At 54.5% G+C, this 25,632-nt stretch overlaps 3 protein-coding genes across 6 annotated transcripts; 1 reads left to right on the top strand and 2 right to left on the bottom strand.

Annotated features, from left to right (window-relative positions):
- Positions 1-441: 441 nt before the first annotated feature.
- On the top strand, positions 442-4,918 carry LYPLA2 (lysophospholipase 2; the record flags this gene model as incomplete). 2 transcript variants are annotated; one of them, XM_081055787.1, is made up of 10 exons in its annotated part: positions 442-572; positions 2,036-2,138; positions 2,404-2,435; positions 2,568-2,633; positions 3,117-3,164; positions 3,258-3,328; positions 3,468-3,541; positions 3,620-3,721; positions 3,803-3,976; positions 4,060-4,918. In XM_081055787.1, the coding sequence occupies 10 exons, from the start codon at positions 451-453 to the stop codon at positions 4,108-4,110; spliced, it is 843 nt and encodes a 280-aa protein (XP_080911913.1). In that variant the 3' UTR covers positions 4,111-4,918. The 2 variants fall into 2 exon arrangements, with proteins under 2 accessions (XP_080911913.1, XP_080911914.1); XM_081055788.1 differs by lacking the exon at positions 3,468-3,541 and having other exon boundaries at positions 451-572.
- Positions 4,919-4,976: 58 nt separating this feature from the next.
- Positions 4,977-9,310, bottom strand: GALE (UDP-galactose-4-epimerase). 2 transcript variants are annotated; one of them, XM_081054832.1, is made up of 11 exons: positions 9,255-9,310; positions 7,491-7,616; positions 7,228-7,343; positions 7,034-7,147; positions 6,624-6,800; positions 6,258-6,371; positions 6,089-6,155; positions 5,929-6,014; positions 5,747-5,824; positions 5,493-5,607; positions 4,977-5,357 (listed from the first exon to the last, which is right to left on the bottom strand). In XM_081054832.1, the coding sequence occupies exons 2-11, from the start codon at positions 7,609-7,611 to the stop codon at positions 5,299-5,301; spliced, it is 1,047 nt and encodes a 348-aa protein (XP_080910958.1). In that variant the 5' UTR covers positions 7,612-7,616; positions 9,255-9,310; the 3' UTR covers positions 4,977-5,298. The 2 variants fall into 2 exon arrangements, with proteins under 2 accessions (XP_080910958.1, XP_080910959.1); XM_081054833.1 differs by lacking the exon at positions 9,255-9,310 and adding an exon at positions 8,137-8,175.
- Positions 9,311-10,731: 1,421 nt separating this feature from the next.
- Positions 10,732-25,619, bottom strand: HMGCL (3-hydroxy-3-methylglutaryl-CoA lyase). 2 transcript variants are annotated; one of them, XM_081054834.1, is made up of 9 exons: positions 25,509-25,619; positions 22,226-22,309; positions 20,040-20,147; positions 19,221-19,316; positions 17,970-18,118; positions 15,579-15,642; positions 13,925-14,113; positions 12,462-12,587; positions 10,732-11,521 (listed from the first exon to the last, which is right to left on the bottom strand). In XM_081054834.1, exons 1-9 carry the CDS (start codon positions 25,566-25,568, stop codon positions 11,420-11,422), a joined length of 978 nt encoding a protein of 325 aa, XP_080910960.1. In that variant the 5' UTR covers positions 25,569-25,619; the 3' UTR covers positions 10,732-11,419. The 2 variants fall into 2 exon arrangements, with proteins under 2 accessions (XP_080910960.1, XP_080910961.1); XM_081054835.1 differs by having other exon boundaries at positions 10,773-11,521; positions 12,388-12,587; positions 25,509-25,613.
- Positions 25,620-25,632: the final 13 nt, after the last annotated feature.

Below are 25,632 nucleotides of genomic sequence, written 5' to 3'. Positions count from 1 at the left end.
GGCAGCGTGACTGTAATCCTGAGGTGGTTTCCTTCCCCTCCCTGGGCCTCAATTTCCTCGTCTTTAAAATAAGACTGGAGGACCAGATGGTCTCTAAGGACCCTTTTCAGTTCAGCGCAGGATTCCATCCCTGATCCTGGGGTAGGGCATGAAAGCCGGTGGTGGATGCCTAAGACCACGACGAAGTGCCGCCCGCGGGGATGGGAAGGTGGGACATTTTATGCTCCTGTGAGGAAGGCCTCTCCTTCCGGATAGCTTTCCTCCAGGAGGCGCGTGGGAAGTGACAGCAAGTGGGAGTCTCGGATGCACTGTCTGGATTCTGCAGGTGACTCCGGGGCTTAATTACCGGGAGTGGCCCCACCGTGTCCAACATGGCAGCTCCTATCTGGGGCAAGCCCGACGCCCACTTCCGGGTTCCGTACCGCTGGCCAGGCCACTTCCGGCAGCGCTATGGCTGGGTTCCCGGGACTCGAACGGAAGTTCCGGCGGGGGCGGCCGAGGGGGAAGAGAGTGTCTGTGCGGGAGAAAGAGGAGAATCGCCCGAGAGGTCTCGAAAGCCCCAGGGAGTGGAGGTACCCTGGTCCCGGCCAGCAGGCAGAGGGAGGGCGCTGGAGGGGACCGGGCCTCGGCGGGGGTCCTGGCGAGTGGGCGGGGAACCGCAGTTATAAGAGATGGGGGTGGGGAGTGAGATGCGAAGGGGCGCTGGCTAATCTTGGCGACTTTGGGGGTAGCGGGGGTAAGAAGTGGGGGTCCGGGTGTGATTAGAGGGACTGTGTGTCGGGAGGGAAAGACCCCACTGTGGGGCGGGGGTTCCCCAGTGTCAAAGGTAGAACGCCCATTTGTGGGCAGGAGCGGGTCCTGGGCCAGGGTAGAAAATGTCACTATAGAGAGAAGGCGACCCTTGGTCAGAACAGAAGTTCCATTGTGGAGAGTGGGAGACCCTGGATTGGGGTGGGAGGGAGATCCCAGGTCGTGGGGGGCGAGGCACTACTCTGAGGAGGGGGGACCCTGGGATGAGAGATGGAAGTTGCCCAGTAGGGAAGGAAGGGAGTCCCAGCTTAGGGGGAAAGGTGCATTCCCTTGTGGGAAGGTGGCCCCGGGGTCAGAGGTGAGGGATCCCACTGAGGAGAGGTGCACTCGGGGTCAGAGAGGGAAGGTGGGAGCCAGTTGGGAGGGTGGGAGGGGTGGGCGATTCAGGGAAAGGTGGGCACTTAGGGGCCTGTAGCGGAAGCTTCTGGGGAGTTTGGAGGATGCTAAAAATGGGGAGGAGCCAGACTGCCTGACATCCTTTTGTGTGTTTGGGAGTCCCAGAGCGTGGTCAAGCTGGGGAACCCATCTGGAGTCAGTGGGCAGAAGCAGCAGCAAGTTGCTTCATTTGGGGGGGGGGGCGTGGGGCACCAGTTAGGGGGTAGGTGGTAGACCGGAGTCCGTGCACCATCTGTGGTGATGAGCAGCCCCCAGGGGCTCTGGGAATGGCTGAGCTAGAAACTGCTGTGAAGGCTGGGTGGGGGCTGGAGGGGAGGGAGGTTGGAGACAATGTGTGTGTGTGTGTGGGGGGGGTAAGGGCTTGAAGCATATTACCCTGGCATTTTTCTCTCCTTCCTTTCCCTGGCATTTTTCTCTTCGTTTCCCAGTAGGGCTAGGGAGGAAGGGACCCAGAGGCTCTAGAGAAGGGGGTGATTGGAGAGCCAGGAGGAGGCAGCTATCTACTAAGGCCTGTTCGGTGGGGGGGACCAGCTGAGGATGCCCTGTTCCCCTCCCCCACGGCCCTAAGCCCTGCCTCTGCCCATCTCCAGCAAGCTCAGGCTGTGTGGTGGCCAGAACCTGGACTCTAGGGGGGCTACCTCTGCTTCTCCTCCCTGGAATGGAGGCAAACTTCCTACCTGCTCTGGCCAGGACTTCTTGCCTGCCTTTTCTTTATGCTCAGGACAGAATCCTGGGTGCAGTGGGAGGCTGATGGCCTGGGTAGGCCCTGGGTTTGAGGCTCTCGCCCCTGCCTGAGCTTGCTCTTGACTACTCCCCCGAATTTGCACAGGCCCCAGCCTGGAGCCCTGCAGTGTATGTGTGGTAACACCATGTCTGTGCCCCTGCTCACCGATGCTGCCACTGTGTCTGGAGCTGAGCGGGAAACGGCCGCGGTAAGGGACCTCTCCTGTCCATGGAAGCCCCTAGGCAAGCTGGGGAACTGGCTGGAGGGGTGTGGGAAAAATGGAGGTGGCAGTGAGGAGAAGGGAGCAGCTTGGAGCCTGGAGGCAGGGGGTTAATAACCTGTTGGGCCACTACCTCACTCCCCCCACCCCAAAGTCCTTGGGGGTGGGAGAGGGGTGGCCAGAAGTTGGAGGACAGTGGGGAATGATAGCTACATGATAACTTCTGTCTTCCCCATCTCTGATTCTTTTCCAGGTCATTTTTTTACATGGACTTGGAGACACAGGGTGAGTGAGCTGGGGAGGGGGTATCCCCCTGGGGAGCCAGGGAAAGGCCCAGCAGGCAGGATTGGAGAGGCCTGTGCTGCCCTCCCTTTCTCCCTCTCCACATTGTTGCCTTTTCTCCCTTCTCTCTTACAGGCACAGCTGGGCTGACGCCCTCTCCACCATCCGGCTTCCTCATGTCAAGTATATCTGTCCCCATGCGTGAGTGTCACCCTAGCAAGGGAGGGGCTGAGGATGGGAATAGGCTGGGAGGAGGTCCTGCGGTCCCAGGTCTGTTCTCTCCTGACAGCTGCTCCTGGGGCCTGGGCCCAGGGCAGTCAGAAGTGCCATTTTCAGCCTTCACTCCTGGGGAGCCCTCAGGAATAGGGTCCAGCCCCAGCCCAAGGCCTCCTAGACCTGAGACCTCCAAGAACCAGGACCCCCTGTTCCCCTTCCCCAAGTACTCACCTACTAAGCCGGAACCCCTTCAACACTGAGTGCTGGGCTCTGCTGCTCCATCGCTACTGCTGATACCCCAACCACAGCTTCCAGCCCCAAGTGGCACATTGCCTGGCAACACCTTAAACACAGGCCCTGCCTGTTGGGAGGGGGCCCCCCAGGGCTGCTCTGCCTGCTCCTGGACTTACTGCTATGGCGGCCTCATCCCTCTGGAGCATGATAGCCCTTCTTGCTCTCCTTCCCCAGGCCTCGGATCCCTGTGACACTCAACATGAAGATGGTGATGCCCTCCTGGTGAGTTTCGGGAGGGGGGAAAATGGGAGCTGAGAGAGCTCCAGGTGGCTGGCCAGGGTCTTCCAGGAGCTACCAGTGCCTCTGTTTTCCCAGGTTTGACCTCATGGGGCTGAGTCCAGATGCCCCAGAGGACGAGGCTGGCATCAAGAAGGCAGCAGAGAACAGTAAGGCCCCAGCCCCCCTTCATCCTCCTCCAGCCCCTCCCCCCCGCCAGGAAAGTGTTGGGCAGTACCTCTATCTGGCCCCCTTCCCTGGGCCCCTCTAGTAGCTTTACCCCCACCCAGTCACACCCCCTCCCCCCAGTAAAGGCTTTGATTGAGCACGAGATGAAGAATGGGATCCCTGCCAATCGTATCGTCCTGGGAGGCTTTTCACAGGTGAGGGGAGAGAGAGGGCGGTGGGTGGTGGGTAGGTGAGCTGTGCCCTCATGACTTCTCATCCTCTCTTCCCTCCAGGGTGGGGCCCTGTCCCTCTACACGGCCCTCACCTGCCCCCACCCTCTGGCTGGCATTGTGGCATTGAGCTGCTGGCTGCCTCTGCACCGGGCATTTCCCCAGGTGAGCTCTCCAGTCCCTGTCTTGCTCTCAGTCTCCTGGTGGCTTAGGGAGTGTGCCCTCTGACTCCTGTGTGGCCCACAGGCAGCCAATGGCAGTGCCAAGGACCTGGCCATCCTTCAGTGCCATGGGGAGCTGGACCCCATGGTTCCTGTACGGTTTGGGGCGCTTACGGCAGAGAAGCTTCGGTCTGTTGTCACACCCGCCAGGGTCCAGTTCAAGACTTACCCAGGTGTCATGCATAGCTCCTGTCCTCAGGTCAGTGGTGAGGGTCCACTTCCTGTCCCTATCCCTCTCCTCCCTCCAGCCAGGCGCCTCTCACAATCCCTCTTTCCTCCCAGGAGATGGCAGCTGTGAAGGAGTTTCTTGAGAAGCTGCTGCCTCCTGTCTAACCAGTTGCTGGCCCCCAGCGCAGTCGCCCAGCTCATAGGGGACCCAGCACACATGGCACCATCTTGGATCTGAGCCGGTCGAGCCCCTGCCCCCACCCTCCCTGACCCATCCTCTTCCCACAGGCCGCTGGGGCAGGCAGGCCAAGGCCTAGCCAGGCCTTCCTTCTTGGCTTCAGCCACCCGGATGTCTGCAGCAGGGGGTGGGCTGCTTTCTTCTCCCATTTCCCTGGAGGTGGCCCCCCCGGCAGCAGTATTGGAGGGGCTGTAGGCAGCGGGAGAAGGGGCCCAGCCGCTGACCCACTCACTCAGGACCTCACTCACTAGCCCCGCTTTGGGCCCCCTCCTGTGACCTCAGGGTTTGGCCCAAGGGGCCCTCCCAGGGCCCACTTACACCCTACCCCAACTGATTCTGCCCAGATAATCGTGTGTCTCTCCTGCCTCCACTCCAGCTGCTTCTCAATCATGAATGTGTCCATGACCCCCGGCCCCCTTGCTGCTGTGGGCTACCTGCCCCGGGCAGAAGTGTTGGTGAGGGGGCGGAGTCCTTGGAGGGGGCCTTCCCTCAGCCCTTTCTGACTTGGGGGCTGGGCCCTGCCTCCCCATTACCTTCCTTCCCCACAGGCCTGGAGCCTGCAGGGCTGGACTGAGGCTCAAGGTCTCCCCCGGCTGTCTCACCCCCACATTGTCCCCACTCTAGGGCCAGGGGGAGGTGGGGGAGGAGTTGTGTCTCGTCTTCTGTCTCCATGTGGATTTGGGTGTTTTTCTTGTTGTGTCCTGGATTCCGATAAAATTAAAGAAATTGCTTCAACTCTCAGGCCTGGCTGATTGTATCCCAGAGGTAGAGGGACCGTGTGTGAGAATCTGCTCCAGTGTAAGAAAACTTTTTATTTTAAATACTTTGGAGAGGGCCTTCGTAGCAGTATAAATTAGTGAGTGCTGGGAGAAGGGTGTTTTGTCTTAGGACCCTGCCTCCCCCACCCTGATGGGTTCCTGGACCCTGTGGAAGAGAAGAGTTAAGAGACCCCTGATTCCTGGTCAGTGGAGCCCTTGGCCTCATGCCTGGTGGGCTGAGTGGGCCAGCTGGGGTTTGAGGTAGGGCATGCTCTGAGGCCCTTGGGGTCCTGCCAGATGCTGGAGAGCAGGCAGTTGTTACTCTTTTCCGTTTCTGGTCCGTGGTAGGAGAGGGTCTCAGGCCTGTGCGCCAAAGCCTGAAGGATTCTGCTTCTGCCAGCGCCATAGATCTTCACCTGCAATGGGGCGAGGTGTGGTCAAGGTCCACATTGGAATACCGGGTCCCCACCACCTCGGGTAGGCCAGGGTAGGCGTACCCAGACCAAATCAGCCCCCTCCTAGCTTCTCCCAGGGGTCGGGCTAGCACTCACACATCCTGTCCAGCCCTAAGGCTGCTGTCCAGCCCAGCTCCTGGACGGCCAGGCTGGGGTTGGCGTAGCAGGCAGCCACATCACCTTCCCGGCGTGCCACCACTTTGTACGGGATCTGCAGGAGGGGGCAGTTGTAGCTTAGCTGAGCCGGCCTTGGCCTTGCCCACTAAGGCAGCACCCCTCAGGTAGGCTAGTGGGAGGGGCCAGGTCTGCTGCTGAGAGTCAGGTAGGGCAGGGCAGGGTGGACGGCCTACCTTCCTCCCAGAGGCCTTCTCCATGGCCCGGACCATCTGCAGCACTGAATAGCCCGTGCCCGTGCCCAGGTTGTAGATCTGCCCGGGAGAGAACGGACTATGGAGGGAGATGGCCGCACCACCCCTTTGAGCCCCGCTTGTCCAGGACTCCAGCCTCCCCCGCTGCTCCTTTGTCTCCCTACCCGGCAGCCACACTGCTCCTTCAGTTTCCTCAAGGCTGCGATGTGGCCCTTGGCCAGATCCACAACATGGATATAATCCCGGACGCCTGCGGGGCGGGAGGGAGAGGGCTCAGTGTAGTCTGTCCTACCTCTTACGTCCCACTCCTAGTCCTGGGCTCACCTGTGCCATCCTCTGTGTCATAGTCGTTGCCAAAGACATTCAGTGCCTCCCGGCGCCCAATCGCCACCTGGGGTAGAACTCAGGTCAGCTCTTCCCAGGTCCTCGGCACCAGCTTTACCCCTCAACCTTTGGGCTTCCCCAAACCCCCATCCTTCCCCTTCTCCCTTACCTGGGAGACATAGGGCATGAGGTTGTTAGGGGTGCCCTGGGGATCCTCACCGATGCAGCCAGAGGCATGGGCACCCGTGGGGTTGAAATATCGCAGCAGCACTGCATTCCAGGCCTGTGGACACAGGTTACGTGATGGGGGGAGGGCGCAGGCCGCGTGTCCCAGCTCAATCCAGAGCCCTTTTCCTCCCACAAAACCCCTGGGCCTGTTCTCTGTCCCTAGAAAGTCACAGGGATCCAGCCCTCCCCCAGTGCTATGACCTTGGGCAGTCTCTGTCATTTCCTGAGCTCTAGCTTCCTCCTTGGTGGGGGTTGCTTGGGATCCTCAGACACGGGGCTGAGCCAGGGCTGGGTCAAGGGGACTCACCTTGTCTGCCTGGCACAGGTCCCGGATCATTTCCTCGATGAAGAACTTGGACTTGCCGTACGGGTTGGTACAGCCACCTGTGGGGTGGGCCTCATCCAGGGGCAGGTACTGGGGGTTCCCGTACACGGTGGCAGAGCTGCTGAATACCAGGTTCTTCACCCCGTGGGCCCTCATGATCTGGCCGTGGAGGGGAGGCGTCAGTGGCCTCTGCCTCACGTTATTCCCAACCCCTTACTCCACAGGTGGTTGAGGCTGAGGTATGGGCACACCCATTTACAGATGGGGAGACTGAGGCTGAGAGACGTGTCCAAGATGCTACAGCTTGGGCCCCGCCTGACTGCCCACTGTATTGGACACTGCCTGCCTGGCTAGGGGCCTCTCCACTGTCTGTGTCCTTGCTGGCGTCTTACCTCCAGAAGCTGGATGGTTCCTGTCAGGTTAACTCTGTAATAATCCAGAGGCTTCTGCACTGACTCACCCACGGCCTTGAGCCCCGCAAAGTGGATGACAGCCGTAAAGCTGTGCTGCAGGGGCAAAGCTGGGGTCAGAGGCTGCTGCACAGACTCTGGCCCTCGGCAGTGCCCACCTGCCTGCCAAGCCCCACCTTCTTGAAGAGATGCTCCAGGGCTGCCTGGTCCAAGATGTCCATCTCTGCAAACTCCAAAGAGCGGCCTGTCAGCTCCTGAACCCGTCGCAGGCTCTCAGGCATGGAGCCCTGTCCTGGTTGGGCACATGGAGGCCAAAATCAGAGGAGATGGGGTCCTGGCTTCCCACAGGACAGACACACACTCCTCAAAGACAAAGGTGGAACCCAGGGTTTTACTTCTGTCCCCACCGGAAGCCCCAGCCCCCCACCCACACACTCACCACGAATGGCATTATGAAAGTTGTCGATGACCACGGGCAAATAGCCAGCCTCCAGCAGCTCCAGCACAGTGTGACTGCCGATGTAACCAGCCCCACCTGTTACCAGCACCTTCTCTGCCATCGCACCTGGCCCAGGACACACAGTCTCAGAGGTGGCTGAGGCTGCCCACTCAGGGCCTCCACGCAATTGGGGTCCGGCCTCGGAGGAAGGCAGTGGTGTGTCCTACTTAATAGGATGGCTCTGAGGTCAGCCCTGGTCCAAGTCTGGATACCATTATTTTCTGGCCTTACAGACCACGTACTTATCCTCTTTTGGAGCTTATTAATTGTGCAAATGCCATGTGGTAGTGTAAGGGTTAAATGAGGTGATTTGAAAGGCCTGTTACATGGTACAGGTTGGGAGACTGCCACACAGGTGCCATATTTTCTAGTCTCAACTGACTGCGGTTGGGAAGATGGAGCCTAAGGCTCCACACCGCCTGCCCCAAGGTGTCTGGGAACTGGACAGTTCTGGGCAGAAGCAAACAAGGCAGCAGCACAGGGATTTCAAGATCCCAAGAAGGGGTTCTGTCTGCTCAGACTCAGGCCTTCCAGTCCCTCTGCCATCACTAGATGTAAACTGGCTCCTGGGGCCAGTGATTAATACCTCCTGCTGTGTGCAGCCCTCTCTCTCCCTGATTCCCTCTCCTTCAAGGGTCAGCTGGGAGGAAGCAGGAAATACGCCAGATGGCCTTAGGGTGGGGTCCTTTGCCAGGCAGGCTGAGCCCAGTTCTGGGGCTGCTGCCCTGCAATCCTGGAGTGGGCCCCACCCCAGGTCAGCCAGGCCATCCTGCCCGTGCCAGGGCCAGCAGGATCACTCCTCGTTTGGAGCTAAAGGATCTAGGCCCCACTGAGCTGGGCGGTGTAGACGTGGCCGACTCCACTGCCAGGTGTGCACCCAGCCCTGAACAAACTGCGGGCAGAGGGGGGAGGTGGCCCCAGACACTGAGACCTTTCATTCCGGAAGGCCTGGCCCACAGCCGCATTCCCCCTGGCTGTCTCAATCCCCTCCAGACTCGTCCAGATCCGACCAACTTGGCTGAGTGCCAGGCTCTGTGCCGGGCACTTTTCTATTATTTTCCCGAATTTTCCCAACATCCTGATGAGGGAGATATTATCACTGGCACTTTACAGATCAGGATACTAAGATCAGAGAGGTGAAGTAATTTCCTGCGGTCGCACAGCTAGTGCTAGTTGGGCTGGAGTCCAGATCTGCAGTCTCACAGGTCGGTCCGTCGCCCAGACAGTTCTCCCTTTCCCCACCTGCTTCCCGCTGGACTCTGCTCCGGACGCGGAAGCCGCCCCCACCCCCCAGCCCGCCGAAGTCCACGCACTGTGCGCGTCCCCAGAAAGTGGTCTAGGAAGGTGCCCTGGGAGGCAGCGAGATTGGTGAAGCGGCCTCGCCCGGGACCGGCGGGGTGACCGAGGTCAGCTGTCGCCTCCTCAGTTTTCCCAGTCTGCATAATGGGGGGGAGGGCGTGCTGGGTCTCGGGCAGGGATTTCGGCCATGGCTTGGAGGGGACCACGCCAAGGACTCCCCAGGCCGGGAATGAATGAACCCGGCTGTCCCAGCCACAGCGGCGGGAGCTGGGAGCAGCGGGGCGGGCCAGCCCTGGCTGACTCTGCCCAGAATGCCGCCCGGCCCCCCAAACTCTCCCGCGCTTCCCGCGGACCACCCGGCCCCTCGCGAGCCCGCCCGCCTGGCCCCACATTCTCCTCCAGAACCTGCTCGGGACCGCGCGCCCCGCGTGGCCTCCAGTGGCGCCGCCTCCCCCGCCCGGAGCCCCGGTCCCTTTAAGAGCCGACGGCCCACCTGGTTCCGCCCCCTCCACGCCCCCAGGTAACGTGTCACTCGGGAGACCACACTACGGGGCGCCGAGAGGACAAACGGCGCTGCGAGTTCAAAGCGCCTGCGCGGCGCGCCCCGGCCGGTCAGCAGCTGGGAGCACGGTCCAGCGCCGAGGCGGTCGCTGCGGGAGCGCGCGACTGGACCTGGGGCCGGGGAGCCGAGGGGCGGAGGGGCGCTCCCTGGTCCACGCCCGGGTCCCCGCGCCAGGCGGAGGGTCCCAGCCGAGAGACGGGGCTTGACAAGGGAGCCCGGCAGCTGTCCCAGGGCGGGAACCGCAGACTCGGGGCGGCGCCGATAAGCCTGGCTCCACGGTCACCCACAGGTTTTGCCACCCTTTTTGTATCTACCAAACCCTTTGTTCAGAGTGAGCCTGGGGCGAAATACACGACTGCATGGAACGAAGGCAATCAGGGCGGCGCTGATGGGCAATGGTGGGGTCACCCAGAGGCTGCGGGTTCTGGGAAGGCCAGTTTGAAAACCCACCGGAGAACTGGAGGGATCGCTGAAGCCAGAGTGCGGATTACAGTGCCCACTGTGCTCGGCCTTCACGCGAACCTCCCTGACGGCTGGGGAGGGTTTACACTGCCGACCACAGTGGGTTAGAAGGTGGTGTCAGGTTTCTGTTTCAAACAAAGGTCGGGGTAGGGAATGAGGTACATAACGGCACGACACACTGAGTGTGGGGACAGAGTCCCCGAGAGCCGTTTCCAGGCTCTTGGCCTCTCGTAGAAAGGTGCTGGCTGGGTAGCAGATGGCCATCAGCTGTGACTAGCTGGTCATCAGCTGTAACCAGTTAGCCAGTTAGCCACTGATGTAACTGCCGGGGCTATGCTAGGGGGTTGGTTGCTTGGCAGGCAGAAAAGTGGGCGGCGGATTGCAGATCGTGTGGGTCCTACTTCGTGTGTCTCGCCCGGCCGCCAGCGAGAATATAGTGGTATGACTCCCCTACCTATGGCTCCGTGGGTGTTGCTTTTTGGCCTCACCATGTCCTGCGTCCTTATGCGGGGAGAGGGAGCTGAGACCCCGCATGACACCCCGTGTGACACTGACTGATGGAACCTGAGCAAAAATAAGTGTACAAGTGTTTCCGAAAGGCTGAAATGCCCTGGGCCTGCTGGAGTCCAGCAAGGACGAGTGACAGCAGAGCCTGAGATCCAGAGCTAAAGGGCACCCAGACCCGCCCCTGGCCCGGCCCTGAGGAGCAAATGGCCGCTGCTGCCCACGGGAGAGTTTGGAGGGCAGCCCTGGCCACAGAGTCAAGAGCCTCAGAAACAGCCTCTCCAGTTTCTCTGGCCAGCCCTGAGTAAGCCCAAAGCCACGCATTTCCAGTCACTATGAATTAGAGGCTCAGGTGGGGAAACGGAGAAAATCCAGAGGTTATTAGTCTGCAGTTTCCTCTCAGAGTGCAAATAAATGTTTAATTCCCCGACTCTCATATGTACACATACCTGTACAGAACACTAGAATGGTTCTATATCATTAAGCCTTTAATTACATAGCTGTTTTTCATAAATCATGTTCAGAGTGGAGATTTTCCAGAGGTGTTGGAGTTGGCAGGTGGCCACCACATAAGCTCAGCCTGTCTCCATTCAGCAAATGCCCTTTGCCAGCTTGGGGAAAAACCCCTCCATGCCCTCTTGCCCCACAAGGTCGGAGAGCAATGGCCCCGAGTCCATGGCAGAGTTGAGCTGTGTAGAGTAACCAGCCGACAGATTTCACCGAGATGAGACTACAAGATCAACCCAAGCCAGGGAACTGGGTACCCAAGTGCCCTCAGAGATTCAACTCCTGGACTTTGGGTCCATGGTGAAGGGAGGCCTCCAGAATCCCAAAGCCTCATTCATACTCAGGTCTGGCAGAGGGGCTAAGGCCAAACAGCTCCTGTCCCTTGCCTGCTTTTTGCAGAAGAGACCTACGTGCAGAGCTGGTGGTGAGTTACCTGCCCTGTTAATTTCATGCCCATTTCCATGTGTCCATCCGTGAATCATCCATGCATGCCCTATTCCCACACAGTCCCCAGATCTTCAGGTGGACATGGGGCTCACAGTTTACAGGTAGCCTGAGCCACTTTGGAGCTGGTTTTTCTGTTAAGGGCTTGACAGATAAAGGCCCCAGCTTCCAGGAGCTTCTGGAGGTTCACACCCTTAGAGAAACAAGTTGAGGGATGCAGTAAGTCATGACATGCCCTCAACACCCAGGGAAACATCAGACTGGACAGACAACTGTGATAATGAAAAAGTAGAGGGGAAGGCAAACGGGCTCTTGTTCCTCTGACGAAGGGAAAGCAGCCAGCTGCATGACATCTGGGATCCCCTCTCTGATTCCCCGTGTATAAGCGGCCTCAGTCTGGGGAATGCTCTGTAGCGCCACCACCAGAACAGGGATTGCGTCAGTTTTGTTCAGTGCTCTAGCTCCAGGCCGAGCACAGGGCCCGGCGCACAGTGGTCAAACACTGCACAGTGAAGTGATACAGGCTGAGGCAGAGAGCAGACACCTCTGTTCCCAACAAGAGCTCCTATTTACTGATGTACTACGTGCTCCGCTCTGGGCTAAGCCGCCTACATTTTCTTAATCCTCATAGCGGTCCTACAAGATAGGTGCTATTGTTATTCCCATTTCTTAGGCCCAGAGAGGTGAAGTCATTTGTCAGGGGTGTTAAACCCAGTGCCATCTGACCCCAAAGCACAGGTGCTATACTGCTTCCAACCCACACTGAAGGCCCTTACTGACTCTGACAGCCCTGGGGGTCCGGTTCTACAGCCCTCACTTGACACAGAACAAAACAAAGGTCCAGAGAGACCTGACCCTTTTCCAGGAGCTTTCCTTAGACCCCTGTGCCTCCCCAAACTGAACTGTCAAGCTCACACTGAGAGCCTGGCCTTCTAGCGGCCTCCATCAACCATACTCTGCTATTTCAAAAACATACGCTAATCCCCTGGCACCTCTCCCCTCTTAACCCTCCCACCCCTTCCCCCCACACACGCACACACAATCCCTGAACAAACCCACCAGCTTCTGTCCTCTGCTTCAGGCAGAACTCTGGTCAGTTCCGGGAGGTTGCCACGGGAGGCAGGCAGGCTTACCGTGTGAATGCCCAAGCCGGCCAGCATGTAGACCAGGTCCTCGGTGGCCAAGTTTCCCGATGCCCCCTGGGCATAGGGACAGCCTCCAAGTCCTGCCACAGAAGAGTCCACGACACTCACTCCCATCTGGAAACATAAGGACAGTGAAACATGGCTGTCACTGTGGGGACCAGAGCCTACAAAGCTGGTCCCTGTGAGGTGCCCGGTTGTCTGCTGCCTGAAATTCCACTGAGTTATTCATTCCTGTGGCTTATGATTCTGTTAAAGTGAAAATCCCACTGGAAGAGCCAGTGTTTCTCTTTTTAGCTCTTGGAATAGTGAGTCTTTTTGGCATACGCTGTTTTCTCGGCCAGGAATACCTTCCCTCGGTTCCTTTAATGGTGTCAAGATTCCATCTCACTCAAGGTCTCAGCCTAAAAGCCACCTCCTCAGGGGGCCCTTCCTGATCACCCACAGAAAGTAACCCCCTCCCACTGCTGGGATTTCAGACCCTGCTGTGTACAGTGGTTCATTCATATACCCCTCCCCCACAAGGCTGCTCTCACTTCAAGTCTTGGCCTCTAACCCCAGGGGGCCGCGGCCCTTTCCCTAGGTCAGTCTGTTTCCCACTCTCCTGGATGACCCGTTGCACTTTCCTCCTTAAACTTCGAACAGACCTTACTCTTGACAACCACAACTCTGAGAAAACAGACCCCAAAAGGAATAGAATCACCTGGCTTCAAGACATGAGCCTCCTAGGGATAACTTGAGAGAGAAGAAAAAGGAAAGAAAGGTGGCCCGGGATTACTCCAGCTAACCTGAAGACAACAGGTTAGATTCAGACTAATGCTACAGCGAGGGAGCCTGTGGTCAGACACTCAGAACTTCCTTCTAATGGGCAGCCAGGCCCTGGACTCCTCAATCGTGGCCAGCCCACAAGAAACCTCAAGGGAAACCCAGTCTGAGGTCTCAGTCCAATCTTTGAGGTCTCACCCCAATCTCTGGGTGACCTCTGCCTATCTCCCTACAGCCTGGCTCCTTGCCTGCTCCCCCCACACAGAGGCGCGACCTGGCATGCTATCGCAGGGTGAGGGTACCTGAGTGCTCCCTGAACCCCTTCGTCTGACCCCGCAGTGCTGCCAAGCCAGCCGTCTGCCCCTTGTTTATCTGCTGAACGTCTTCACCTCCTCCAAGCCTTGCTCAGGCCTCTTCTGGCGTATCCTCTGTCACCTCCCAGCTGGGATGGGGGCATTCCCCAGCCCCATGCTTCTACCCTTTGTGGCATCTGTCATAATGTGTTAGAATGGTTCCCTAACCCCCTCGCTTTCGGGGCAGGGTCACATGCCTGTGTCCCCCATGGCCAGCCCAGGGCCCGGCACACAGGAAAGCCTCACTGACAGCACAGATGAGACACAGCTGTCCTGGCACCAATACCCTTTGGGAGGAAGCACACGTGCTTTTCTCCTAGGACATGCCTGGATTACCTGCAGGGCCACCAAGGTGTTGGCCAGGGCCTGGCCGTAGGTGTCATGGCAGTGGACAGCCAGGGCAGCCACTGGCACCTCGTGCATGACAGCAGACAGCATATCCTTCATGATCCCAGGGGTGCCTACGCCGATGGTGTCCCCCAGGGAGATCTCGTAGCAGCCCATTGAGTACATCTTCTTGGCGACCTGGGAAGACAAGCAGGTACTTAGAGGACACCAGATTCCCCACGCCAAGGGCCCAGACACTCCGAAGCAGGAGCCCTTAGCCTGCGCACAACACCTCTATGTCTGAGCACTAAATTCCTATCAGGTCATAGGTTCCTTACACCTTTGAGTGGGAATGATAATCCTCATTCTACTCATCAGGGGTACGTAAGGGAGCTGCCACCGGGCAGGCCCTGGAGCTCCTACCCCTGTGCTTTCCTCCCACTCCATGTCTCAAACGTCAGTCCTTCACTTACCACCTTCACACACTGTCAGACCCAGGTACTGGAATCAGTAAAATTGACCCCTTTCTCGTAGCTGTATCCTTGGTAAGAAGATCTGTGGAACCATAGATCTGAGGTGCTAGTTATATATTTTTAATAGAAGTACATAACTATTTAAATTTTTAGAAGCCCAGCTAAATACTCCTGAAATCACTGCAAAACCAGAGCAGCGTATGCCCCGCCTGAGGAGACGCTGCCCCATATTGTGCTGCTGAGAAGGTGTAGGAAAGATGAGGCAGGCCAGGGACCTAGATGACACTCAGCCACAGTCTGCCGGATAAGGAAATGAGGAGGAGGGGTAGGAGTTGTGGCTGCCTGTGGGGCAGAGCGTGCAGCAGAAAGAGTGGCGTTAGAGTGACACAATGCTGGATTAAAGTCCCAGTTCTGCTGCTCACTAGCTGTGGGACCTCGGCAAGGAACTTAGCTTTTCTGAGCTTCAACTTCTGCTTCTGAAATACAGTGATGAGCCTTTCAAGGGCTATGGTGAGACTGGTGGCAACAGGGGCCTGAGACCTGGAGCCCAGCAGCCACTCTCAACTGGCAGTTGTGACTGTTAGTTTGGATGCTACCTGGTGTTGAGGGGAGAGCGAGTAGGCTTTGGAGGTTAACAAGATGGAGGTTGAGACCTGGTCACACCATTTGCAACCTGTGTGGCAAGTCAGCCTCAGTTTCTTCAACTGTAAAATGGAACAACAACAGTAATACCGAATTTGCAGGGTGGTTTTCAGGACTAAATCACCTAAAGCTCTAGCATTGCTCAACTCAATTCCTGCATGTGTTCTTGGAGCTGACGTGGTTGCTGCTCAGAGCATGTCAAGTGGCCCCGCTGACCACTGCCAGGAACCACGGAACCTTTGGACGAGGAGCCTCTCCGCAGATGACTATCACCTCAATCATCACCTGTCTACTGACCAGACCAGAAACGCAGTTGGAGGCTTTTACTCTGGGTGGACGCCAGGGGCTTCAGAGACCTACCCTCCATGCTGCGCTAAGGGGTGGGCCTCTAGAAGCAAGGGCAGGGCTGTGCTCACAGGGGAGCGTAATGAAGGAGCTGGGTGACAAATGAAATCAGTGGCCCACCAGGAAAGAGTGGCAAGAGGAACGTGCACGCGGGGCAGGCCAGGTAGGCAACCCTCACGAAACCCCCACCCTGACACACACACCTCAGCTACTTTGGCCGGGGGGATCTTGCCTTCATAGGGGCATCCAAGCACACAAGAGACGTACCTGTGGGAAGACAGGGGAGGAGTCAATGTCCCTGTGCTCTCTGGCCAGCAGGCCTCAAGCAGGGTGGCTGTTTCACACATTCCTGGTTAGCCTGTAATCAAAACCTGAAGCCGGGAAGGAGGCCAAGTGCCTGAGTGAAAAGCTAATTCAGTGATGGGGAGCCAGAAAGAAGGTAGTGCCGCTTAGTCCCAGGAGGGGTCAGTGGAGAGCAGTGGCAGGGAAGGCAGGGTCTACCAGGCCTGGAGTTGAGGAAGGAGAGGTGGCACACGTCTCAGGAGAGGCGGCCAGAGAGCAGCCAGAGAGAAGGAGCTGCAGAGGGAGATACAAGCAGGCACCTGAGCTGTACGGAGTGGGGTAAAGCAGAACGTGGGCCAGGGTAGCATACTCACAGGAGGGGACCAGAGACCCATGAACCCAAAGGCAGGAACAAGAGCAGCTGGCCTGAGGGCCAAGGGATCAGCTGCTCCAGTGAGTTGCCAGACGATTCATTCACTCATTTATTCAACTGCTATTTACTGAGTCGCCCACTCTGGGCCAGGCACTAGGGTAGCTCAGTGAGCAAGACTGACAAGGTCCCTCCCCTCACGGAGCTTGTTTCAAGTTAGGGAGACAGCTGGTAATAAGACAATCAAGTAAGTGAATGAGATAATCTCAGAAAGTGATTTGCTATGAAGGAAAGAAGACGGAATGTGACAGAAGCTAAAGAGGCCAACAGCAGCTGGTGTGGCTCAGGAGGACCTCTGGAAGACATGATGCTGGAGGAAAGAGAAGGGAAGAGCATTCCGGGCCGAGAGAAGAGCCAGTGTAGAGGCCCCGAGATGGAAGAGTGGGTGTGTTCAAGACACAGAACAAGGGACAAAACAGCTGAGGCATGGGGAACAAGGGACGAAGAGGTACGAGGTGAGGTTGGAGAGGAGGGCGCAGGCCCGATCACAGGGTCCTGCGAGCTATGGTAAGGAGTTCGGATCCTGGATGTAGGTGGCTTCTATTCCCAACCACCCCGTTGGGGTTGAAGCTCCACTAAAACCTTTTAGAGTCTAGCAAACTATTCTGCATACTAAGAGCCATAACAAATGTTTGCTGGTACATAACTTCAGACTCAAAGATCTCAGTGTATGTGCCCATTTTAATTCTCCCCCTTATTTTCCAATCATTGCTGAGCAAAGAAAAGGGAGGAGAGATACTGAGGAAAGAGCACAGGCCTGAGTCTGGCAAACCTGACAAGCCCCTGCTTCCCCATCCATCCACCTGCCCGTCGGTTCCTGAGCACCTACTGTGTGCTGGGCCCTGAGCTGGGAGAGGGGCACACCAGGGACTGAGAGAGATGTAGGCTCTGCCTTCATGGAGAGCATGGTGGAGGGGGCGAGGGAGGCATGGGAACTTCAACAAGCAGCTAAGTGCTAGGTGAGAGGATGTCCAAGGGACAATGAGAGCCCAGAGGGAGGGCACTAACTCCAGCTTAGGGACCGAGAAAGCTTCTTGGAGAAATTGGCATCCACAAGGGGACCAGAAGGATGAGCAGGAGTTAGCCCTGACAAGTAGGATGTAGGAGGAAGAGAGTCCTGAGTCTATGGAAAATGCATGCAAAGGCCCAAAGGAAGAGAGAGTGGGAGCATGTGACAAACTGAAAGAAGTTCCAGTCGGGCTGGAACGCGTTGTGAGAGGAAGCAGGGCTGGAAGGGAGCCGTGAACAATGAAGTTGCACAGAGTACATGGGCTGAATCATGCAAGATCTTATAAATCATATGGAAAAGTCTGGAATTGGGAGTCACTGTGAGGCTTTGAACCAGGGAGTGATGGGATCAGACGTGCATTTTGGAAGGAGCACTCTGGCTGCAACTTGTACAGCTGTGTGACCTGACAGCAGACTCTTTGTCCTTCCTGAGCCTCGGTTTTGTCACCTGTAAGTGGGGCTAGCCCTGTCCTTGCTGGGCGATTGTAAAGTTACAGTTAGAGAATGCATGGACAATGCCTGGCACTACTGCTATGAAAGATGTGATCTTGGAGGTTTAGAGGCCTAGAAGATTCTTCAGGAACGTGTGAAGAGTTGGTGGAAGAGCAGGAGTAAACTGATCTTTGCAAACCCTGTTTACTGTCCGGTCCTGCTACATTCCTCTGGTGAAGCGACCCAGAAATCATGTCTGGAGAAAGCACTTGCTAGGATTTCCTCTGACCACATTTACTTGGGGAAAGATGTCTAGGTGTGGAGCTTGAGCTGCCTGCCCCCAAGACAAGGAGTTTATGGGGGGTGTCACTTCAGTCAGAGGCTGGTGCTGGTCCAGGAAGATCCCGAGCAAAGTCAGGCAGCACCGAGGGGTGTGACTCACCCCCGCACAGCGATACCGGTGGTCCGAGCCGCCCGCAGGACTTCGTCACACCGCTGCAAACTTTCGTCGATGGAGCAGTTGGTGTTCTTCTTGGTGAAGAGCTCAGAGGCCGCTCCAAACACGGACACTTCCTTGGCTCCAGCAGCAACCTGCCAACAGCCAGGGGAATTTCAGCATTTTTCTCTTTAAGGAACACCACAGTGGCAAAAACCCTTGTCTTACAGTGAATTTTATAATATATGAATGTTATGGGTTAAATTGTGTGTCCTCCCTGCTCCCCACCCCCCCCAAAAAAAGATATGTTGAAATCCTAACCCCCAAAATGTGATTTTATTTGGAAACAGGGTCATGGGAGATCTAATTCGTTAAGATGAGGCCGTATTGGTTCCTCCTCTAATATGACTGGTGTCCTTCTAACACAGTGGCCGTGTGAAGGCAGAGACACGGGGAAGGCGGGGGAAGATGGTGGCAGAGATTGGAGTGATGCGCCTACAAGCCAAGGAATGTGCACGACTGCTGGTCGTCACCAGCAACTAGGAGAGAGGCATGGAACAAATTCTCCCTCAAGAAGAACCAACCCAGCTGACACCAGGATTGCAGACTTCTGTCCTCCACAACAGGGAGAGAATATATGTCTGTTGTTTTTGGCCACCTAGTTTTTGGTCTTTTGTTATGGCAACCCTAGGAAATTAAGACAGTGACTTATATCTCACCAAAAAAGCCAACTTGGCCTTCCCCCAAGGACCAACACTGCCACTGCCATCACCACCTTGGAAGCCAGTCACTCTTAAAAGCAGCTTTTCGCCTGAGTTTAGAATCAATATCTCCAATGACATTCTTATCTACAATGCTAAGAAAGTTGGCAGATACTAGCAAGTACTGTTGAAGCGCTTGTGGGGCGCTTGCCTTACCTTTCTGTAAACAGGAAATGGTAAGAACAACAAAAGCTACCATTTATTAGGCCCTTATCTTCTACCAGGCTCTTGCTAAGCAATTTCTGTGCATTCTATCTTCTGAAATCCTCACGACGTTAGCCCTGTTTTACAGGCAGAACCTGAGGGTTGTCAAGGTCAGAGGGCTGGCTGTGGCAGGGTCAGGACTGCCCCCCAGGTCTGTCTGACATGCTCATCACCACTGGAGACAGCCCTTCAGATAGATATCCCAGGACAGGCACTGAGGCCCAGGGACAAGGCAAGGACCAGTGCCATCAATCTCATCTTAGAGGCCCGCGTCAACAAGCTAATAGCTTACGGCTGCCTGGAAGCCTTTGAAATTTGGGGTCAGGACTGGGTAGTTGATGCCAGGAAACTTCTGGATGCCCTTCAAGACGTCGGCATTGTCAGACATCTAGAAAGCAAAGGAGATATTGCTGAGGCATCATGGAGGGTAGGGAGAGAGAGCTCAGGCCGAGAAAAATCTGTTTATCACAAGATCTCTATTCTCCAAAACCTGTGGAAAATGAGTCCTTCTGCAGATTTGAGTCTCTCCAGTGCTTTTACTACCTGTTTGACTGCTGATGGGCCAGAAGGCCCCTTGGTGTGGGCAATAGCCCCCATTTCTCTGTGTGGCTAATACTGGCAGCTTTACATAAGCAGTAACAGCGGTAACACTACTAGCAGCCGTTTACGGAGAACACACTCCAAGCCAGGCTCTGGGCTCAGTTCTCTCTGTGTTATCTAGCACTCAGTTGGAACAGGATAGTTCTCCCCCACTTGACTGTCTCTGTGAAGCAGGTGTCATTGGTCTTTCCCTTCTACAAATGCAGAAACCACAGGCCAGGCCTGGAGATTCTAGACTTCTAGAGCCAGAAGAGGCCATCTTCAACCTGGAGAGGGGATGGCCTTAGCAAGGTCCCCAAGCAAGTTGGGGACTGAGCCAAGACTGAATCCAAGCCTCCCACCTCCCCGGGTACTGCTTTTGCAGCACTACATTGCTCTGAATCACCTGAGACCACTCAAAGCCAGAGACCCGGAAACTTATGTTCCTGACTTCTACTTACTTCCAGGGCAAATGCAAACCTTGCCATCCCACTCATCCGAGAAACGCCTCTCACTGAGGGCTGGGGCTCACCTGAGGAACCCACTTGGGAGACACAAAGCTGGTGGCTTCTATAACGGGGAGTCCTGCTTCAGAAAGCATGTCTATCAGCTTGATTTTCACTGGAGTAGGTACGATATTCTGCAATGGAGGGACAAACACCAGAAAAGACAGGTCAGCAAAGTTGAGAAGGAAATGGCCTCAGAAAGCAGTGCCTGTCGGCTCAACGCTTTTGCTACAGCAAGCACTTCACTATCTCAACTTCCTAACATTAAGATGAATTCACATGTAATCCTCGCCAATAGACGGGGTACAAGGCATCTTCAAGTTTTACAGATAGCGTTTTACAGTGGAGGCAGCTTCTCACCTGAAAAGGAGTTAATATTTACATGGAAACAATATCTTTCTGCCATACAGGCTTTTTTTTTTTTCAATTGGGGAAGGAGAACAGGACTTTATTGGGGGATACTGTGTACTTCCAGGACTTTTTTCCAAGTCAAGTTGTTGTCCTCTCAGTCTTAGTTGTGGAGGGTGTAGCTCAGCTCCAGGTCCAGTTGCCGTTTCTAGTTGCAGGGGGCACAGCCCACCATCCCTTGCGGGACTCGAGGAATTGAACTGGCAACCTTGTGGTTGAGAGCCCGTGCTCCAACCAACAACTGACCCATCCTGGGAGGCAGCTTAGCTCAAGGTGCCGTGTTCAATCTTAGTTGCAGGGGGCGGAGCCCACCATCCCTTGTGGGACTCGAGGAATCGAGCTGGCAACCTTGTGATTGAGAGCCCACTGGCCCATGTGGGAATCGAACCAGCAGCCTTCGGAGTTAGGAGCATGGAGCTCTAACTGCCTGAGCCACCGGGCCGGCCCCCATACAGGTTTTTTTAACTAAATTGTTTGTTCACTTATGACCCCATCATCAACAAATTAAGAGCAATGTACCAAGGCCTGAACAGGGCAGAAATGACTAACCCTCTGGGTCTTATGAGATGGGGCCCCCAAAGTATCACACCTTCCCCTTTTCCATCTCTCAGCTGGCATAGGCTCTCATCCTCATACATTCAGCCTAGTGTTTCTTTCTCTCCCTCTCCACCATGTCTAGTTGTTAAGCAGATTCGATGGATTCCTCTTTCCAAATCTAATGTCATTATCCCATGTATATTATGGCATGGTCTCACTCCACCAATTCCTCCCACAGGAATCCTCCTAAAACACAGTTTTCTTGGTCTCACTCTACTGCTCAAAAGCCTCCTAGAGCCCCTTATATCTCCAGGATCAGGAAAAAAGTCCTAAGAACTTCGGATCCTTCCCCACCCTGCCCCACGACTTCTCGTGCACTGCTTTAATGTAATCCATTCCACAAATAATTTCTGAGAGCCCTTCATGGTCCAGGGTTTGCGCTAGGCGCTAGGGCTACAGCGATGAGCAGAACAGACATGATTCTGCCTTCATGGAGCTTACAGATTATTGTTTCCAGCAAGTGCTCACTATTAAAATTAGGCTGATTATACTTTAAAAATAAAAGCTTTTATGAATTAAAAAAATAATTAATACACGATTATTTCTGAAACACATGCCAAAAACAAAAGAAAACCGTTACCTTTAAAACCTCCCAGATTTGTAACTTTCTAGATCTGTGCAGCCCAGTATGTTAGACATTAGCCATATGTGGTTATATAAATACGTTGATTAAAATGATGTAAAAATAAAACGTCCTCAGCCACACTAGTCACATGCCAAGGGCTCAGTAGCCATACGTGTTTGGTACCTACCACGTGGGACAGCTCACGTCTAGAGTATTTCCATCTTTGCAGAAAGTTCTATGCAAACAGCACTATTCCAATTTTCTACCATTACCAACAGGGTTGTGGGAACATCCCCAAAGCTAATAAATCTTTGCATGGGGCCTTCATGACTTCCTTTGGATAAATCCCCTCACATGGGATTCCTGGATCTACAGGCATGCCCCCACCTTCACTCTGCACGCCCTCAGCACTCACCATTCACCCCGTCCCCCTGGGCCTTGACATGGACCAGAGGATACCAGACCTGTTGCACCATCACCTTACATTGTTTACCTGTCACAGGGGCCCACCTGGTTTCCCGGAGCCCACCCTAAGTGGGGCAGAGTGATCATGTCTTGCCTAGCTCTGTCCATCCTGGCTGCACCTACCACATGGAACTCTCAAGGCTCAAAAACACTTTTTTGGTTGATTTCCAACATTACCTTTTCATTTTGTAGCCCGTCTCGGGGACCAACCTCCACGATTTTCACCTGCTTTGGGAAAGTACCCATAGATGAGGTGCTGATCTGTGGTTTAAAAGGGGAAACAAAAAGTAATAAGAAGAGATTGTCACAATTCCCCAGGGAGGCAAATCTGAAAGAATGGATCCATCTTCACTAATATCACCCCTGAAGTCCAGACTCTTTTCCAACTGCCTGACAATTGAGCATTTAGGTTTCTTACGCAAACCTAGTTGTACCTCTCAAACTTACAAATCTCCAAACAGAACTGTTTAATCTCTCCAGTCTGACTTTATCCTTTCTCAGTAAAAAACATCACATACATCCTGGTGCTTAAGCCAGAAACCTGACTCATCCCCTTCCCCCACTCACCATGGTCTATAAAGTTCTTATCATTTGGCTCCTGCAGATCTTGGTGAACTCATTACTGCTCCTATTTTTCTACATCTCCTCCCACGGGTCACTACACTCCATCCCACTGGCCTTTCTCCCACAGCAGGGCCTCAGTGCTTACTGTTCCCTCTGCCCAGAATGCTCTTCATCTGGCTCTTCCCACATCTGGCTCCCTCTCATCTTTCGCTCATAGATAGGCCTCTTCTGACCACCCTTTGTAAATGAGGCTGCCAATCTCCTCACCCTCATAATTTCCTATTTCAGGACTACAATTACTTCCTTCAGAATACTGCAAATAATGCCCACTCAATGTTTCCTCCAGTAGAACCGAAACTCTATGAGGGACTTTGTCTCAACTTCCACTTCATCTCTCGTGTTTGGCACTGTGCTTGGCACAAAGCAGGCACTCATTAAAAAGTTATTGAAACAACAAATACATGCATGGAGGGCACAGCTGTCTCAGAGGAGGGCAACTACCAGATGTGGGGAGGAGTAGTTAGTCTGGGACGTTGTGGGGTTGGGGGGCTGTGTTCTGTTACAATCACAGGCTGGGTAATGACAAGGAGAGTAGGTCTGAGGAGAGATGACACCTTCAGCAGCTGAAAACATTTGAAAAAAGGCCTTGAGTCTCCTCCATATAAAGTCTGCCCCAAATCTTACCCTTCTCTCCACCAAGTAATGCGAGGCTTTGTTTCCCTCGTTCTTCTAGTCTTCTGAATACTACAACACTTCAAATTAATTTTGTTTTAACTGATTATCTGAATAAACAGATGCAACGTGGCGAGGTGAGAGGTGCACTGTGTAATCTACTAAAGGTCCCCTGAAGCTTCTAAGGAAGGAAATAGTCCCCATTATGAATCAGCTGGACCTTGAACAACTCACTTGAACTGGCCTTGGTGTTATCCAGCAAAGCTTCATAGAGACTAAGGTGACGAGCCATCAAATTGCATGAAGTTAACAGGCTAAGTTGGAAGGTTCCTGCAAGGTGCATCTCCCTCCAACAGGGATACTCATTCATTCAGCCTCTGCTGGTACATTACCCTAAAATGACCCACTGGAATGTAAGCTTCATGAGGCAGGAACTTTGTTTTATTCGTTGCTATATTTCCAATGCCCTGGGACATAATAGGGACTCAATAAATAACTGTTGAATTGTGGTTGAAACAATATAAAACATGCTTCTAAGTTCCTTTTATTAGAACACAATATAAGTCAATTCCACTTCCTTTCCCATAACTCTTCTTATAATAACAATTCATATGTATTAGGCATTTAATATTTGCCAGATACTTACAAGAGCCTTCTACTTTTAACCCATATCATCCTCTCAAGAACCTTACTAGATAGGAACTATTACAATCCCCATTTTACTATGAGAAATCTGAAACCCAAAGAGATTACGTAACTTTTCCAAGGTCACAGTTACCTAATCACTGATTCAATATCTGAGTCTGGCATGTGGATTTAAAGCGCATGCTCTTAACCCCTAGGCCCTGGTGCCTTTGCCACCCTTTGGTCCCTCCAGCCTTCTCTTCTCTTGGTTGCCCTATTCCTTCCCTCTGTAAAGTTCTGCTCAGAGATGATCCCCCTCTAATCACACAAGTCTTGGGCCACAGGCTCCGGAGCTTTTGTACCTCTATCAACAGCTAACACTGACTCAAGACCAGTGCTACCTTGAGGCATGAGGAACTCACCTAGTCCCTACCTGGCAGGGACTGTCATTATCTCAACTCCATAGAGGAAGAAAGAGCCTCAGAAAGATTACCCAAAATCACACAGCTAGGAAGTGGACTTGAACTGTCTGGTTCTGTTACCAGGTCGATACTAGTAACCCCATAGAGGGCCATCACCACCATTTCATGACACCAGGAACTTTTTTTCAAGGCATATTGATATCCACCATCTCATTTAATTTTCTTAACTTTTCAAGTTGGAATTAGTATCTTTATTTTACACATGAGCAATTGGTGGAGGTGGCTGGCCTAATAGACATTAAAGTGATTTTCTGAGGGGTCTACTGCCAAGATAGTATAATTTTTCCCCACTACACAGTTATAACTCTCAACCTCTCTAAGGCAAAAATACACTGATGGATCACTTACTAAGCACTAGAACAATGTCAAATGCTTTACCTACATTTTCTTTAATCTCCAAAACAACCCTAGGGTAATGTTTATTCATGTGACAGGTGGGAAAACTGGGGTTGATAAACAACTATGCCACACAGCCTAGAAAGTGGCGGAACCACTGGACACCACAGCTTGAGCTTTAACCAACACGGTTTATTCAACCCTTTATACAAGTGGGTCTCGGACACTTTCCCCCCATTCGCAGCCCGGGAGAGAAGGGGAAACATCAGATTCAAACAGGCGCAAAGTACAATTCCAAGGGACTCACAGCGTGTCCCCCCGCGACCCAAGTCCTGCTGGCGACGCTGGGATTGTTTACCAAGCGTCGCCAAACGCAACAAGAGCTGGAAATGAAGGCGAAGGGAGGGGAATGACCTTGCTTTTCCAACTCGGAACTGGAAGAGTATTCGTGATTTTCAGTTAAGGAGGAGCTTGGAGAGGTCTGAAGCTCAATTAGAGGGAGAAAGATGCCAGTATCACAGGGACAAGCCTTGGACAGGGAATTGGGACACGTGGGACGGCGTCCCCGGCAAGTCGTCCCCCTCTCTGGGACTCAGTTTCCCCCAGGCCCTTCAAGGGATTTGGGAGGGACAGAGAGGGTCTAAGACTTCAGGATCCTGCTGCCCAGCCAGACAGCCGTCCGGCTTCGCCTCTCACGAGAGTAGCGGCACGAGCCAAGCCCCCGCCCCCGACCGTCACGGTGCCTGCAAGCCCGCCCCTGGGCAGGTCGGCGGGGCACTTACAGCCCGGAGGGACGCCAAGCCCACCAATCTCCGCCGCAGGGACTCCCTCACTGTCGCCATCTTGGCCCAGATGCCCCAGCGGGCGCCCGGCTGAGTCCCACGTGACCGCCCACCACTAGGTGGG

This window comes from Rhinolophus hipposideros, assembly GCF_964194185.1.
Source record: "Rhinolophus hipposideros genome assembly, chromosome: 8".
Taxonomy (NCBI): domain Eukaryota; kingdom Metazoa; phylum Chordata; class Mammalia; order Chiroptera; family Rhinolophidae; genus Rhinolophus; species Rhinolophus hipposideros.
This window is presented reverse-complemented; position numbering and strand designations above follow the sequence as displayed.

Coding starts and splice junctions, on each gene's coding strand:
- GALE (XM_081054832.1), bottom strand. CDS start 7,611: ATGGCAGAGAAGGTGCTGGTAACAGGTGGGGCTGGTTACATCGGCAGT. Junction 7,148..7,227: donor TGGAGCATCTCTTCAAGAAG/GTGGGGCTTGGC, acceptor TTGCCCCTGCAG/CACAGCTTTACGGCTGTCAT. Junction 6,156..6,257: donor TCATGCCCTATGTCTCCCAG/GTAAGGGAGAAG, acceptor GTTCTACCCCAG/GTGGCGATTGGGCGCCGGGA.
- HMGCL (XM_081054834.1), bottom strand. CDS start 25,568: ATGGCGACAGTGAGGGAGTCCCTGCGGCGGAGATTGGTGGGCTTGGCG. Junction 20,148..22,225: donor ACGGGCTACAAAATGAAAAG/GTAATGTTGGAA, acceptor CCTCCATTGCAG/AATATCGTACCTACTCCAGT. Junction 18,119..19,220: donor TCAAAGGCTTCCAGGCAGCC/GTAAGCTATTAG, acceptor GGCTGTTGGCAG/GTTGCTGCTGGAGCCAAGGA.